The 17,253-nt window shown below is 36.1% G+C and overlaps 1 protein-coding gene across 3 annotated transcripts in view; it reads left to right on the top strand.

The window, feature by feature from the left end:
* RABGAP1L (RAB GTPase activating protein 1 like) overlaps window positions 1-17,253 on the top strand; it is a 689,292-nt gene that overhangs the window by 77,348 nt on the left and 594,691 nt on the right. For all 3 annotated transcript variants that reach the window (XM_058540018.1, XM_058540017.1, XM_058540019.1), the window contains 5 exons: window positions 373-565; window positions 5,511-5,721; window positions 8,216-8,390; window positions 15,529-15,686; window positions 16,954-17,064. In XM_058540018.1, coding sequence (XP_058396001.1) covers window positions 373-565; window positions 5,511-5,721; window positions 8,216-8,390; window positions 15,529-15,686; window positions 16,954-17,064 — 848 coding nt within the window. The remainder of the gene's footprint in view (window positions 1-372; window positions 566-5,510; window positions 5,722-8,215; window positions 8,391-15,528; window positions 15,687-16,953; window positions 17,065-17,253) is intronic.

Raw genomic sequence — 17,253 nt, 5'->3', positions numbered from 1 at the left:
TTTTTCCCTGTAAAACACATAAATTTAAGATTACCTGGTTTTTAGAATATGTTCCTAAAAAATAAAAAGAAAGAAACAAGAAAAGGAAATCTCTGTGAGTAATTATGGTCTTAGATCAGATGTAGTTAGAAACTGCCTGAAGTGTTTTCTGAAGAATTCCTTTTCTGAAACTAATAAACCTCCAATTTAGTTGGCTTTATGATTCAGGATTTTGCATTATATCTAGTGAAATTAGGTACAACTGTATAAATTCTTGGTATTTAGTAACTCTGTTTAAATTTTCAGATTGTTTTAATTTCTTCTAGAAATGAATATTTTCATTAAGCTCCAGAACCATAATATGACTGAAACAGAATCTTGTTTTGTCTATAGATAGTTTCTAATGGTGATGAACAATTGGAAAAAGCCATGGAAGAGATTTTGAGAGATTCTGAGAAAGAGCAAAGCAGTCTTCTTGTTGATCGCCAAAGTTCCAGTGAGATTTCAGATCATTCATTTGAGGATGTTTCAGCCAGCCAAACAAATCGTCCATCTCTTCAGTTAATTTTGGATCCATCAAATACAGGTACTGTATTGAACTCCTAGAGACCATAAGAGAAATGGGATAAAGTGATAATGAAAATTTGATAATGAAAATTTTAAGATGAAAATTAGAAAATCCTGTTAGCTTTGTTTTCTAAGATCAGAGCCACCAGCTTTTCAGTTCTGATCAAGAGTTCCCACTTTTGTTCGTATATTTCTGTTTGTACCTCTACCTGTAAAATCAGTCTCAGTGTTCTTTGAGAGCAAGGACTACGTCTGGGTCTTCATTTTACCCCTAGTACTTTGCATGTAGTAGGCCCTCAATAAATACTTATTTAACAAATGAATAAATTCTTGGATATCAGAGAATAGTGTAATATTTCATATGATGTGCCTTTTTACTCAGTTTGACCACAGTTATTTCAAATTATAATTTGTGAAAATTCTAAGTAAAATAGCATATCAACTCATCAGTGTATTAAATAATAAATACATTCATGAATGAGTAGGATTGGTAGTAGGAATACCAACTTGCAAGTCAAAATGGTTTTGATTGCAAGAAAAGCCAAACTAAACCAAACCCAACTTCTGCTTCAGCTGGTTTAAACACGAGAGATGTGGTTTGATCTGGGTTCTGGTAATGTTTCTTTGTAAACTAGTCAGCTTTGATCTTCTCCATGTCACCTTTCTCCTTAACTGGCTCCCTCCACGGTTACAAAGTAGTTAGCAACAGAAATTGATAAGTAAGGGCAGGTGATTTGTTCATGCCTGGTGGCAGAGAGAAGGGCTCTGTTCTTTTATCCATTGAACAAAAGTTATGAGTTTTACTCTGACTGGACCAATGGAACCATTTCCTAATTGTCAGGGGGATGACATGAACTGATTGGTGTGTAGGCCTTGGTTGCATTCAAACTCCTCAATAAGTCACTCTGACAGAAAAGATGCGATTATCCTGAATGGCGTAGGGCATTCATGATACATTTCTGTATGTTGGTGTAGGGTAAGTATAGATATAGGCCAGAGTGCTGCACAATGGGGCCATGATGGCTCTAACTTACTCTAAACACCAAATTTATTCCTAGTGAATCAAATATTTAAATGTGAAAAATAAGCCTATAAGAAGAAAATATTGGAGAATATTTTTGTGTTTGTCAGGGTAGGAAAAGCCAAATCATAAAGGAAAAGAGAGTTATATTTTAGTAGATGAAAATTAAATCTTCTGAATGAGAAAGGTACCATAGTAAATATGGTTAAATGACAGGCTAGGAGAGAAGATATTTGCAATGTGTTGAGGGTCTCCAAGAACACCCCCTGGTTTGATGATTCTTATAAAGACTCGTAGGTCTCAGTGTATAGTCCATACTCATGGCGAGATTTAAGTTTAAGGGGACTTAGGCTATATATATATTTTTTTTTTTTTTTATTTTTAAAAATATTTTAATAAAATACAAGATTGGAAACAAACTTTACAAAGTGTTAATTTTTGTTAGTTCTTGATTAAGGGAACATGAGACATTATATTATTCATTGTACTTTGCTTTATCTTTTGAATTTCTTAAATCCCCACAAAACCCAAAGCATACAGGTACCAGCATTCGTATAATTAAGTTATTTTTTAGTTAATGTATTAATCAAAGGGAAGGAATACCTTTTCTAATGTAGCTCTGATGGGTTCTTGGAATCAATTATCCTTTGCAGTGACTTAGATAATATGATTCTTATTTCTGAGCATATTTGATAGGGACCATGTGTACTTTTTTGTGTTTTCAATAACCATTACACTAAATACATTTTAAAAAATATATCTTTCACTGAAGGTCTTGGTGAATAAGAAGAATTTCCTTTGCTTTATAAGTAAGTTTTAGTATTCTCTCCTAGTTATGTATTTTTGGTTTTCATTTTCAATAAAAAGACGTGCTGTAATCTGAATGTGTCCTCCCCAAAATTCGTATGTTGAAATCCTGACCCCTAAGGTGATGGTATTAGGAGGTGGAGACTTTGGGAGGTGATTAGGTTATGAGTACGGAGCTCTCATGAATGGGATTAATGCCCTTATAAAAGAGACCTCAGAGAGCTAGTTTATCCCTTTCACCATGTGAGGACATAGTGAAAAGATGCAATCTAGAAAGTGGTCTCTCATCAGACACTGAATCTGCCAGTGCCTTCATCTTGGATTTCTCAACATCCGGAACTGTGAGAAATAAATGTCTACTGTTGATAAGCCACCTAGTTTGTGGCATTTTGTTAAAGCAGCCTGCATGGACTAAGACACCACATTTCAGCTGCCTATTCATAGTTGCAATCAACACAGTTCTTGCTGACAGAATTGTTTTGGTTGGTTTAAAATGACACATAACTTCAATGGCAAAGAACTGTCTAGAGAGTATTTAGGTTTAAATGGTGTAAAATGAACATTAATGGTATGTTGTTTGCCTGTTATAAAACTGGAAAGGGGCCGGCCCGGTGGCTTAGTGGTTAAGTGCGCACGCTCTGCTACTGGCGGCCCAGGTTCGGATCCCGGGTGCGCACCGACGACGCACCGCTTCTCCGGCCATGCTGAGGCCGCGTCCCACGTACAGCAACTAGAAGGATGTGCAACTATGACATACAACTATCTACTGGGGCTTTGGGAGAAAAAAAAAAAAAAAGGAGGATTGGCAATAGATGTTAGCTCAGAGCTGGTCTTCCTCAGCAAAAAGAGGAGGATTAGCACGGATGTTAGCTCAGGACTGATCTTCTTCACAAAAAAAAAAAAAACACAAAACTGGAAAGATGGGAGCTTTTGTTCAGACATCATGGTAACTTGGTTTTTGTCATTTGGTGATCTTATATCCTGGCTACTTGAATTCAACTCTTAACAGGAAATCTTTGCTAGTTTACTGCAATTTACTAAAATACTGTTTGGATATACAGATGAGTCTTCTCTCTCATGCTGTTTGTTCTTTGAGCACTTTAAAGATATTATTCTGCTGTCTTCTTGTCTCCATAGTTTCTGCTGAGAAATCTACAGTCCTATTGTAGGAGTATTTCTTTACTCCTATCTGTAACATGCTGTGTTTCTCTGTCTACTTTCAATATTTTTTTCATTATCTTTGCTTTTCAGCAGTTTGATTATGTGGATGTGGTTTTCTTTGAGGTTATTTTTGTTGAGGTTCACTGAGATTCTTGAGTCTGTTAATTTATGTCTTTCACCAAATTTGGGAAGTTTTCAGCCATTATTTCTTAGAAATATTTTTTTCTGCACTAATCTCTTTCTCTTCTCCTGGCAGACAGTTTTTTCCCTCCAAGTTTTAGATGCGTGAGGCACTCTCTTCTCCCCCTCCCCACCTTCCATTTGCAGTGCAGCTCCATTACTGGGGCTGGCCTTGTGGTAGAACTGAGAGAGAAAAAAGGAAGAGAGGAAAAAAACCAAAAACAAGTTATAATTCTCCAAACACTGTTGTTTGCAGGGACTCCCTTCTGTCCTTTGGCCAGGAAGATTGGATTTCTGTCAGAATTTTGTTGTTCACTGCCCATTTCTACAACTTGGGTTGCCTTTGGGTCAAATCTAGGAGATAAAGGATGAAAAAAAAAATAGGAACCCCAACACTATACTGGTGGTTCTTCAAGTTTTGACTCTCTCTCCAATATGTCTATTATTGTTTCCTTTTTTTAAAAAGAATCCTCAAGTAGTTATTTTTTATGTTCTGTCTAGTGTTTTCAGTTAAGAGGTATAAGCTGTAGCAGACTTCTTACTCAATTTGACTGGTTCTGTTTGAGCATCTTTAGTTCTGCCAGAAAGTAAGGTGGTGAGGTTGCATGTTTTAGTATAATATTTAGAAGCTGCAGTGGGGAGGTTGAGAATGGCTTTTGTGAATTATTTATTAATATCCTGTAAGCGGAATCCTGGTAATGAGAATTTGAACATGCTGCAAGGATCTAGTTTGGGTGAGACAGGCCTGCTTAATTGTGTGCAGCATGGATATGGGTAACAAGGGAATAATTGGAGACTAGCTGATTGTGGGTTTTAGGTGGGGATGGGAGAGTGGCAAAAGGAGAGTTTTATACTACCTGATACATGCAGATAGATACTCTCTAACCACAATTGGGTCTTTGCTACATTCTGTGCTTAGAATTAAAGTGAACAGTTTTTGTTTTGTTTTTTTTTAAAAAAAGCTTCAGTGCATGGTTGTATATCCTAGTTGTTAATTGCTTCTCTTATGTGAGCCGCCCCCATTGTATGACAACCATCAGATGGGTGGTGTGGTTCCACGACCGGGAAACAAACCCAGGCTGCAGCAGTGAGAGCGTCGAATCTTAACCACAGACCACCTAGGCTGGCTCAGTTTTTTTTTTTTTTTTTTTAAAGAAACTCATTAATGGAAAGGGGAGAATTGGGGGAAGCAATCATAGGCTCATTCACCAAAATAATTATTTTGAGGAAGAAATTTCCATTGGAATATTTACGTAGTTCATAGAAGCCAGCAAGCCAGGAAGGAGGAAAATAAGGAGTTTGACTTTTGTTGCTATTGGTATAAGATGTAACATCTTAACATTGTTTACTTTTGCTTAGGAAGATAGACTGCTTAATGTAATAAATTTGGTGCTATGCAGGATCCTTTACAGCCAAGAGAAACTTTTAACTGATTTTAGTTTTATTTAATCCTCATTAATTGTAGGCTAATTCACACTGTCTTTAGTGTATTTTTTTCTCCTTATTGTTCTATATCATTTGAACTCCATATTTTTGATTTTTTAAAATGTAAAGCTTAGAATTTTTTTTCTCTAAAGAAGTTATAGCTAAGTAACATAATACTTTCAGAGATTTGAAAGTACAAAATAGCCAATTCCAGAACTCTGAATTAAGATGTAGAATAAACATTAAAAGAAATGAAAACACAGAGAGACATGAATTTTGTTTGTAATTTTTCATTCGTTTTTGGGCAGTGGGCGAAATTATACTGTGAAGTTTTGTGTTAACTTTTGAGTGTTTATTTTTTTTTCTTCAGAAATTTCTACACCCAGACCATCTTCTCCAAGTGGATTACCTGAAGAAGATAGTGTTTTATTTAACAAACTGACCTACTTAGGATGTATGAAAGTTTCTTCCCCACGTAACGAGGTGGAGGCTTTACGGGCAATGGCAACTATGAAATCTTCCAGTCAGTACCCCTTTCCTGTTACTCTATATGTGCCAAATGTTCCAGAAGGTTCTGTGAGGTAAGCTGTAATTTTTTTTTCCCCTTAGACACATATGAAATTTTTTGGGTGGTGGCGATGATATTATATCATAACTCAGGCCTAGGACTTACTGTGAATTCAGTTTTACTCTGTAGACACGTAAACATGTTTAGGCTTAGATTGTGTTCCTTATTTGGAAGGAGAATTTGCAGAGTTATACTTAGAATATTATAAATGGAAATATAACTGTAAAAATACCTGTAATTTGTGTTTCTGTCTTCTGAAGGAGCATAAAAACCTGCCTTCACCTTGTCATTGTAGCAATGTTTCAAAAAACTCAAGTGACTCCTAGGTTTTAAGCTCTTTACATCAGACTGGAAGGAAGCAAAATGGCCTTTTCTCTTCTGCTTAATTGGGAATAATATTTAATGTCATCTGAACTTTGAATTTCTTTAAATGTAAATCAGATAATGTTCTTCTCCTACATTCAGCCCTCCAGTGGCCCCCAGTCACACTTGTGATTATATTCGAAATCTTTGTCGTGTCTGGCCATCGATTACCTCCTGCTTTGGCCTGATCTTCTACCCCTCTTCTCTCTCTGTCCCTCTTGCTTGCTGTCTCCCTCTCTCACCCTTTTTCTACATTTCTTCACTGCATTCCAGTCATAGTAGCCTCTTTGTTCTTTCTCAAACCCAGTTGTGATTCCTACCTCAGGGCCTTTGTATAGTCTCTTTCCTTTGCCTAAACAGTCTTTCCTTCGTTTTCTAGTGGCTTTTTTGCCTCTTTCCAATTTCACCTCAAGAAACATTTTATCAAGAGGAAACTCCTTTGATCATATCATGTAACTATCCTTCTCTTTCCCCTTACTGAGCCTTTTTTTTTATTCATAGCACTCTTCCTTGCTATTATATTATATATTTATTTGCTTATTCATTTATTGTCTGTCTTCCTCACTAGAAGGAGCAGGTTATTTGTATTTTTCCCTGCTGTAGCTTCAGTGTCTAGAGCAGTATCTGGTGCATAGCAGGTTTTCAGTAAATATTTGCTAAAGGAACAAATAAATGAACCAGGTCTAGGAAATTAGGTTAGATATGTCCTGAACCTGTAATATTCCCTGAAGGCTGATTTAATCTTTTTTCAAATCCTCTCTGATTTGCCTCATTCTCCAAAGTTTAGAATGTGAGAAAACGTTAGCTAGGTTCTAAGTACCAAAATAATAGCAGTATAAATTTACAGGGTTTTGGGGCCGGCCCCGTGGCTTGGTGGTTAAGTGCGCGCGCTCCGATGCTGGTGGCCCGGGTTCGGATCCCGGGCGCGCACCGAGGTACCACTTCTCCGTCCATCCTGAGGCCGAGTCCCACATACAGCAACTAGAAGGATGTGCAGCTATGACATACAACTATCTACTGGGGCTTTGGGGGGAAAAATAAGTAAATAAAATCTTAAAAAAAAAAAAATTTACAGGGTTTTGGTAAAAATGCTTTGAATTTTTCAGGAAAGGGTTTTGTAGCTATATTGTTTGTATGCTATCTCTTAAAAATGTTAAAATTCATTTTATCTATTTAGTTTCAAAGTTCCAAAGACACCTTGACAAAGACTTAGTATTTTGACTTGCCTCTCTGTTCCTGGTGGGTACCCCCTTGGTTTCATCATTGAAGATCCTGAAGTAGTGTTGAGTTTTTAGAACAATCTAGGGTTTAGGATTTGTAGAGGGAAAGTTAGACAATTATTTTCTCCTACATACCACAAACTCCTTTTACCTTTTAAATTCTGTTGTTAAGTTCATCTTTGGAACCACTCCAACCTTTTTTGGCGTAAAAGAGGTCTTAGTTGGACAATGACCTGGGGCGTGGATAAACTTACAGGTGCTGCTCTAAATAGAAATGAACTCTCCAGGGATGGTCTGTGCTCTTCTGTACTGGCATGCCTTTTGCCATAACAGGACGAGACTAGCATTTATGAATGGGTGACATAGATTTTACCAGGCAACAGATACTTGGTTTTGGGTGTAAGTAAATTGGATCATAGGAAACAGAAAAATGAAGTCATTGTCAAAAGAAGGTGAAGAATTTGTGTGTTTGTATATATATACACAAACACACATATATATATGTAGCAGGAATATGAAGATAATTTGTTTTCTTGCATTATTAGTGCTGGTTTATTTTTGTAATTTTAAGATAACTGTGTTGGGGCAAGCCCAGTGGTGCAAGCGGTTAAGTGCGTGTGCTCCGCTGCAGTGGCTTGGGGTTCACTGGTTCGGATCCAGGCACGCACCAACGCTTGGCTTGGCAAGCCATGCTGTGGTGGCGTCCCATATAAAGTGGAGGAAGATGGGCACGGATGTTAGCCCAGGGCCAGTCTTCCTCAGCAGAAAAAGAGGAGGATTGGCAGATGTTAGCACAGGGCTGATCTTCCTCACCAAAAATAAAAAAAAGATAACTGTGTTAATATGTTATTGGCTTAGTGAAACTGTTTCTGTTTGTTCTTTGATAGTTAATGTTTTATCTCATTTTTCGTCCCTGTTCTGCAGAATCATAGACCAGTCTAGCAATGTAGAGATAGCATCTTTTCCAATCTATAAGGTGTTATTCTGTGCACGTGGACACGATGGGACAACAGAGAGCAATTGCTTTGCGTTTACAGAGAGTTCCCATGGTTCAGAAGAGTTTCAGATACATGTTTTCTCCTGTGAAATTAAAGAGGCAGTAAGTATGATATATTGTAGCAGTTTGCTTTAGAGATGAATTAGGATATTATTTTTGAACCCTAATCTCATTGTCATATAAATTAGCATGTATGACCATATACCGTATTACATAAATTTGCAGTATGTTTCTAAAGAGAAAGTTAATATTTGTAATGGCATAAAACTGAATATGGAAAGCTGAATCTGATAACTGTATGCTCTAAAGTGGTATTGTAGATAGGGCACTCTCAGCTTAACAGATGGGACAGAAAAATCCCACTTGATGAGCTGTCCTCCCACCTCACCATGGTAGTAATTACTTAGGCTTAGAAAGGAAGATATTTTTGCACATCTTTTATTATTTTGCCCAAGTCGATTCGTCCATGTGATTTTTAAAAAGTGCCTGTAACAATGCTTGTTTCTCTGCTGTGCCTGATGGTGGCATATTGCTTTCACTTAGGTATTATACTAAGACAGTTTTATAGATCTCTGTGGTTTTGACCTGTGATTATTTGTTGTATGCATTCACTCAGAGGCTGGCTTTTGCTCTGTAGAACTGGCCTAATGAAAAATACAAATGCTCACACGTAGCAGGGGTATCAACTTGTAATCCTTTGAAGATGCCAGTAAGTTTCTCTTAGCTATCATTAAGTAGTGGTTTATCCTGAAACTGGAGAAGTAGTTCAGAATCAAACAGATGTTAAATACATGGGGAAATTGCCTTCTTTTTTGTATCTATTGAGTTCTCCCCGAATTAAAAATAAGTTACACTTTTAGAAGTTTAGTACTTACAACCATTTCAAAGGCATTTATAAATGGGATTGGACGAGCAAGGTCTCAGGTGTGGTTGCTTTTGGAAACATATATTGTCAGCAGAAAATGCTGAAAGCAGTTATTCTATTTCTTCTTCACCATGAAACATAAACCATTGTATTAACAGTGGTTCAAAGAGTTTTTTTCTGGCTACAGCATGGGAACTCATAGAAATGTAGATTTCTGTGTTTTGGATACAAAGCATGAGTGGTATGTCAATTCCTATGCCCTGGTGATTAATTTTATTTACACTAAAATGAACTTGCATAGACACACATAATTTAAATTGTAGCCATAGAAGTTGTCTGCCAAAAACCATGCCTGTGTAAGAAGTTCAAGTTTGGTTTTTTGTTTTTTTAGACAGTTCTGAATCTCTTTTATCTCAACATTTATATATTTATATATATACTGACTGCTAGGCCAAAAGGTGTGATAGATAGGAGAGTGAATGAGTACAAGTGTGCCTGGCACATAGGAAGCAGTGAATATAAACATGTTGAAAGCATATGTTGTGTTTGTGAATGAGGGGATCTATTTCTGATCCTTACAACTCCACTACAGAGGTGGGGAAGCAGATGGTAGAGTCCTGGCTTTTCGTGTTGGCAGCCAACATTTAACATACCCGTGTGGTTTCTGGATAATTGGTGCTCAACAGCAAGGAAATAAACCTTGAAGAACTGGAGAACCTGCTGCTTGGAGAGGCAGAAACACTGCTGCAGAAAGAAATTGAAAGGGACCTAGCTGCAAGCACTTTTCATAACTATGACGGTACGAAACTTTCTTTTGGATTATAGCATCCACTTGTTTATGGGTGGGGGAAGTATTTCTCATTTTTCAGAGGTTCAACAGTGGGTAAGCAGTGGACAAAACTGTGCGGAATTCTTGGCCTGACCATTTTGGATGTGATATTATATAGTGTTAATTATATTTCTAGAGAAGATCTTTGGTACACTGCAGATTGTAATAAAGTGACGTCCGTGTTTATTTAATTTTTTTTAGAGTACATTTTTCAAAGTGTTACATTATGGGACACCGGTGGTAAAATTAATTGTTTGGAGGAGAAATACATGACAATTGTCATTAAAGTTTATTATGAGAGATCATTTCTAAATGAAAAATAACCCAGCCTGAATACTATAGAGCTTATGCCGGGCACTGTGCTAAGCATTTACTTGATACCCGTAACATCCCTATTTATTTAGACTAGTGGTCTTATGCTCCTCTTTGCCTGAAGCAGTCCTAGTGTATGCTTATTGTCCAGATGTATTATTAATAGCACTCCATTTTATTCGCATAAGTATTCTGGTTTGATGGATAAATTGTATAGTTACCCTTTGTTTATACCAAGGCTAAGAGAATAGATGATAGAGCTGGGTTTCAAATGGAAGTCTGTGACTCTGAAGACCCATATAATTTTCAGTAACATCTTTCCTATTGCTTAAATATTATAAGCAGCAAATGTGGATTTTTGTCTTTCAGTTATGCTTTATAAAGGGATTTATCAGTCATATAGCTTGCATTCCAACTACCTATGGGTTTTACTCATGCCTTTTACAGAAGATGTCCAACATCTTCCTCTCTCCCCTCAAAAAATAATTATCCTTTTAATTAATCTGAAGTCTTTTAGTTGCATTTACTGATTGTCTGGTTACCTGGTTCCCAGACGTTTCTTGATCTGTGGTAAAGGGACAAGTTTAGTCTTTAGTATTTGGGTCTTTTTTGATCAGCACAAACAGTTGGCAAAGATAGCTCAGAAACAGGTAGCAGACGTTGTTACTGCTTAACTATGTACTGTGCAGGAATTTCACTAATTTATTTGTTTTCCATTGTTTGCAGAGTCCCTGGATGAAATCTGAAGAAGTTTATCGTTAAAGTTAAAGGCAATGGGCTGGCCCCGTGGCTTAGTGGTTAAGTGCGCCCACTCCGCTACTGGCGGCCCGGGTTCGGATCCTGGGCGCGCACCGAAGCACCGCTTCTCCGGCCATGCTAAGGCCGCGTCCCACATACAGCAGCTAGAAGGATGTGCAACTATGATGTACAGCTATCTACTGGGGCTTTGGGGAAAAAAAAGGAGGAGGATTGGCAACAGATGTTAGCTCAGAGCCCGTCTTCCTCGGCAAAAAGAGGAGGATTAGCGTGGGTGTTAGCTCAGGGCTGATCTTCCTCACACACACAAAAAAAGTTAAAGGCAAGAAGACGTCTTCTCAAACAGGAGTAGCAGCATGGCTGCCACTACCAGCTGTCACTGTGATGCTCTTATTTCACCATAAAATCCTATAAGCAGCAGTCACCAACAGTGTTAGAGGGGAAGCCCAGTGAGGGTGACAGCTTTGTTGGATCTGTGATACAAGAATTAGGGGTTCCCACAGAAGGGTTAGGACACGTTTAACTTGTTACCCTGGATATTCTTCTGAGGACTCTGCTGGAGTGGATCTCGATGGTCTGTGGCAAAAGAGTTGGGGAGTCCAGCTGGAAGAACCTTGATGCCAATGATCTTTGTACAGGGAGAATGATGTGCTGGGTTTCTGCTGAAGAATTGCAGACAAAGCGGAATATCAGAAAGCATACTGAAAGAAGCCAAGAGGCACCTATTCTTGTGGCACCTTTATGGATATATTATACAAAACTGTTTTTCAAGATACTTTAAAAGGCTTAGTTGACTTTCTTTGAGAATTTATTTCTACTAGTCAGTGTAACCATTTTCTTTAAAACAAATTTTGATGTTTGTTGTTTGTATGTTTTAACATACTTACCATCACTAGCAATTCTCAGTGTTGTATTTTAGAAGCACGGTTGTTATCCTCTAGTGTTAAAGACATTCAGAGGTATCAAATATCAAGGGCATCATTGGGAAGATCTTTATTCTTAATGCACTGGTTTTTCTTGGGGTTGCTGATATGCCACTATATAATAGAAAACCTTATTTCTTGCATGGAAAATATTCTAAACAGATATTTATTTATATATTTTAGCAAAATGCGTTATTTTGGAAATTAATTCAGAAGTTATGTTGTTAGGGTTTTCCTTGAATAAATTTTTATAATTTTTAAAAAGTTGCTTGTGTGATGCCTCTTATTTTCCTTTCAGTGAGTAATATATTTGAGCAAGTTGTTTTAACAGTTTTAACACATATCTTTCTGGGTATCGGTATAGAATGATTTTTCTATGTTTATTTCTTAGGTGAACATTTTCTTTTTATTTGGTGTTTTTAAAAGAGTTGATTCTCTTTCACCAATATTAGTGAGAAGGCTTTATCTTGGAAAAATTAGCTATGTTATTTATTTTCAGTGAATACCTTTTTGTTTAATAGCATTTTTTGGACTGTTAACATGTAATACATATTTCAGAATTTGGAAAATACTGAAATAAAAAAGAAAATAAAAGTTACTCAGAATTCCACCAGGGTTAAGATTTTGGTGTATCTCCTTTCCACATATCTACATGTGCCCTCCTCCCCACTTCTTCAAAAACATCAATAACAACAACAACCACCCCAACAGATAGTTTTGTGTTAATTAGTGCTTTCTATAGGTACTGCCTTCTGGGGAAAAATTGTACTGTATTATTTGTCAATAAACCTTTACCTTCTGCAAAAAAAATGCCTATTCTAGATTATTTGTGACATGTATAGAAGTGTTTGCTGTGGTATGTGTTTTTAATTTTCTTTTCATGATGTAATTGGTTACCAAATTTGTTCCAGTAACTACAGACATTGATAATCATTGTTTCTAAAGCTGCTCTACCTTACCAATGCTTGGATCACCATTCCAGCTTATTCACAGACTCTAGAGTTCACAAATGATTTTAACCTTGTTGTTGGAAATAGCAACTTTTAAGACATAGTCAGGATTAAATACAGTTTGATTGCTGTTAATGAAGCTAGTATACTGTTGAGTTCTTCCTGCAAAAAGAGAGAAAGGTGTAGTCTGATTTTTTTCCCCCCATCATTCTCTACCACTCTGGCTCAGCCCCATATACTTAGCCTTTTAAAAAAGAAGTTCCTGAGCCTTGCCATCTACTTTAGAATTTGCCAAGTTCTTTGACTTTTTTGGTGTGGCCTGATGTGGCAGTCTTGGTGATAGCTTTGGCACAAAGGAAATGAAATAGAAGAAGATATGGGAGAGGAGGAAAAAAGAATAAATATGGTTGAGGTTTGACTCCTATTAAAAATTACGTACAGGGGCGGGCCCCGTGGCTTAGCGGTTGACTGCCCGCGCTCTGCTACTGGCGGCCCGGGTTTGGATCCCGGGCGTCCACCGAGGCACCGCTTCTCCAGCCATGCTGAGGCCGCGTCCCACGTACAGCAACTAGAAGGATGTGCATCTGTGACGTACAACTATCTACTGGGGCTTTGGGGAAAAAAAAAAAGAGGAGGATTGGCAATAGATGTTAGCTCAGAGCCGGTCTTCCTCAGCAAAAAGAGGAGGATTAGCATGGATGTTAGCTCAGGGCTGATCTTCCTCACACACACACACAAAAATTACGTACAGATATGTTATTTCACGTATAATGTTTTCCTAAAAATATCCTAAAGTTGAATATGTAAAAAGTAAACAATAGACTGCACATTTTTATTTAGGAAGTGGGGAGTATTCAAAGAACTAACAGTAGTTTAAACTCCGTATTTACCTTTTACCTTGTAGGCATAATCTTCAGTGAGTTATTTCTAGCATTCTTTGGTTCTGTTTTCTTCTATATCACTTAAGTTATTGAACTAAGTCAAATATGTATACATTGAGGCTAAATATTTCTGATTTTGGCTTATCTAATGATTCCTTCTCACTCACCCCAAGCGCATTCAACTTACATTTGCTGGACTGTAAGCTCCATGTTCACTGCTGCATCCCTAGCACTGAGAATAATACTTAGTACACAGAAGGTGCTCAGAAAATATTTGTTGAACAAATGAGTGAATTTATCATTGTTTTAATTGTATAAGATTGAGGCCTACAGCTTTTAATATCAGTCCTTTGCCACTTTTATTGTTTTTACTCATTTATATAAAATTACAATGGGATAACACATTAAAATGTTTAAAAAATTTTACAAGCACTGAAATACGATGGTACTGCTGAAATTTAACTTGAGGCCGGCAGGCAGCATTCTTATACAGTTAAAAGTGTGTAAGTCAGTTAATTTAAGAAACTATTAATTTGGCATTAGAAAGGCAGTTTAGGATAATCATTGATTAATAGATGTAAGTATGGCTATTGGAAATTTGAGGACCACTTGTTTTTGAATGTGATAGACTGTGTGTATGAAAAAAGGAGAATATGTGGATATAATAAAAATAGAAAAATGAGGAAAGACCCCCTACTTTAAGAAATTCTGTTAAAAGTACTGATGATTGCTCTTGTTTCAAGCAATTTACAAAATATTGTAGTCCTAGACTAATATAATTCAATGAATAGTTAGAATTCACTTTATCTAAAGTGAAGGATTTGTTAATATTCCGAGAAGTCTCTTGTACCTCCCAACATGAGGTTTTGAGAATATGACCTTTGTTAAACTGTTCTTATTTCATGTTGTTTTTATTGTTCACCTCATGGGTGGCCTGAGAGATTTGGAAGGTCTTTTGAGCTTCGAGCTTACAAGTTTGAGATGGTATGATGCTTCTTTTGGAACTAAGGAAGAGAATAACTTCTGGAGGAGTGTGGGATTTAGAGCACTTCTTCACTTTAGGAGACGAGTAAAAGCCACTGAGATATATATATATATTTTAATACTAATGAAATAGATAAGACCGTTTCAGCATTCATTCTGGGAATCCTGCAACACATTTATACCACAACAACATTGAGTAACAACTCTGGAAGCTCTTTAAATCATATTTTCTTATTGCTAAAACCAGGATTCGCTTTATTCTATGCCTTAGTCTCTAGCCTTCTGAAGCTGAGGGAAGTGAAAGAGAAATTGACAACTTGGGCTAAAACCTTGTTTGTGTGTGTTCATTGGGAAGATTTAGATACCAGCATCATTCTAGTAATTATCTTAGGATTCATTCATTGCAATTTAGTATATTCTGAGGCCTTGAAACATCTAGAAATAAGTATAGCTTCTTTTGTGAACTGAAACATTTTTGTTACTGTGCTTAAATGCCACATTCAAAGAAGCAAATGATATACACACATGCTTGACTATATATACTATATTATAAACTATATAATATATATTATAAACTATGTATATGTATGATATATATGTATCTGTTGAGACTATATTTACTTTATCTGCCAAAGAAAATTGTGATCATGCAAAGTTATAGATTCAAGAATTAGGAGATAAGGATATTAAAATGCAGTAAAAACTTTTGTCTAATGGTATTTCCATTTTTATTCTTTTAGGTAAGCAGAATTTTATATAGTTTCTGTACAGCATTCAAACGTTCTTCCAGACAAGTGTCGGATGTTAAAGACTCAGTTATTCCTACCCCTGACAGTGATGTGTTTACCTTCAGTGTCTCCTTGGAGGTAAAAGAAGATGATGGAAAAGGAAACTTTAGGTGAGGTTATTTAGAAAGAATAAAAATTGATATTGTGCCTGAAATATAATATTCATTAATATAAAGTCTTCAGAAACTATACAGTGTTGGTATAAAGTTTTAAAATGATAAATAAATGTTTGGTGAATGAATATGTTCTACTTTTCTCATGCTTTTCAGATATTTTATGTAAATGATTTTCTTAATATTTAAAAATACTGATATTTATTAGAAAATTTAGTAAAATAATAAAAGTAGAATAAAAAGCTATAGTCTTGTCAGCCACAGACAATCCCTTTTAATATTTGATTTATTCCCTTTGTTTATTTCTAGGGGATATTTTTCTACAATTGTATATATGCAGTATAATTTTTTTCTTTTACCTTTTATGATATAAAAAATTTTTCATTAAAATATTCTTAATTAAAATCATTTTTGATGATTACCAATAGTATGTTGTGTGGTTTGACCATCATTTAATTAATTGTTTCCTTCCATTGTATATTTAGAATGTTTTTCTCAAGTTCAAAAATACATTATAGGAAACAGTTATACTTTTTAACCATCACCTGTGTGCCTTAACTGTGCCTTTAATTCTAACAATAATTGTTAGGTAGGTATTTTATCTCTTTTTCACAGATACAGAAGTTGAGTCTTATTTCAAATAAGTTGCTCAAGGTGTTTTTCCTTTTAAGATAAGACAACCTATATTTTAGACATTTATTGTTTTATTGAATTAATTCTTAAGAATAGTCAGTCTGGTCTAGGCTGAATTTAACTTGCCCCAATCTATATCTGTTTGTTCATCCTTTATTTATATTTACTTGGACGTGTCGCAGTCATTTCAAATTCTAGATATTTAAAAGGACGCTCTTCTCACTTTGTTTTGCCTTGGGTTTCACTATGTTAAAGGCACTCATGGATGGCCACACAACCAGCTAAATCGGAAATGTGACAGTCTTAAAAAATAATTAAACCATATTCCTAAACTTTTTAAATTTAAAACTAAAATTCAAAATGATGTCATTTTAGAAATCTTGTTTTTAACCTTGGTTAGAGATAAAATATAAGGCTCTTGTAAATCCCATTTAAAACTTAATAGCAACTCTATTTTGCTGAGTATAAAATTTGTGGTTTGTTACTCTGGCAAGATGAGAGTTTAGTGCATCTTAAGAATAAGGGTGGTGTTGCTTCAATACTTTATCTCATTCTAACTTTGGAATAGATTATCTTATTTTATTGTATTAATTATTGTATTGGTAATTCCTGCTCTTTTTGCATCTTTCAGTCCTGTGCCTAAGGATAGAGATAAATTTTATTTCAAGTTAAAGCAAGGAATAGAGAAGAAGGTTGTGATTACAGTGCAGCAACTTTCTAACAAAGAATTAGCTATTGAAAGGTAAGCAGCTTGCTCCTAAATGTTATCAAAAACTTGTGTTGACATTGTTACTGTATTTTAAGAGATGTACTATTGACTCTCAGCTGTCTTTTCACCATACTTGAGTTTCTCCATTTAAAAATGAGAATGAGGGGCGGCCCTGTGGCTTAGTGGTTAAGTGTGTGCGCTCCGCTCCTGGCGGCCCGGGTT

The sequence above is a fragment of the Diceros bicornis genome, chromosome 4 (genome assembly GCF_020826845.1).
Source record: "Diceros bicornis minor isolate mBicDic1 chromosome 4, mDicBic1.mat.cur, whole genome shotgun sequence".
NCBI classification, from domain to species: domain Eukaryota; kingdom Metazoa; phylum Chordata; class Mammalia; order Perissodactyla; family Rhinocerotidae; genus Diceros; species Diceros bicornis.
Note: the sequence above shows the minus strand (reverse complement) of the source record. Positions and strands in the feature narration are given on the sequence as shown.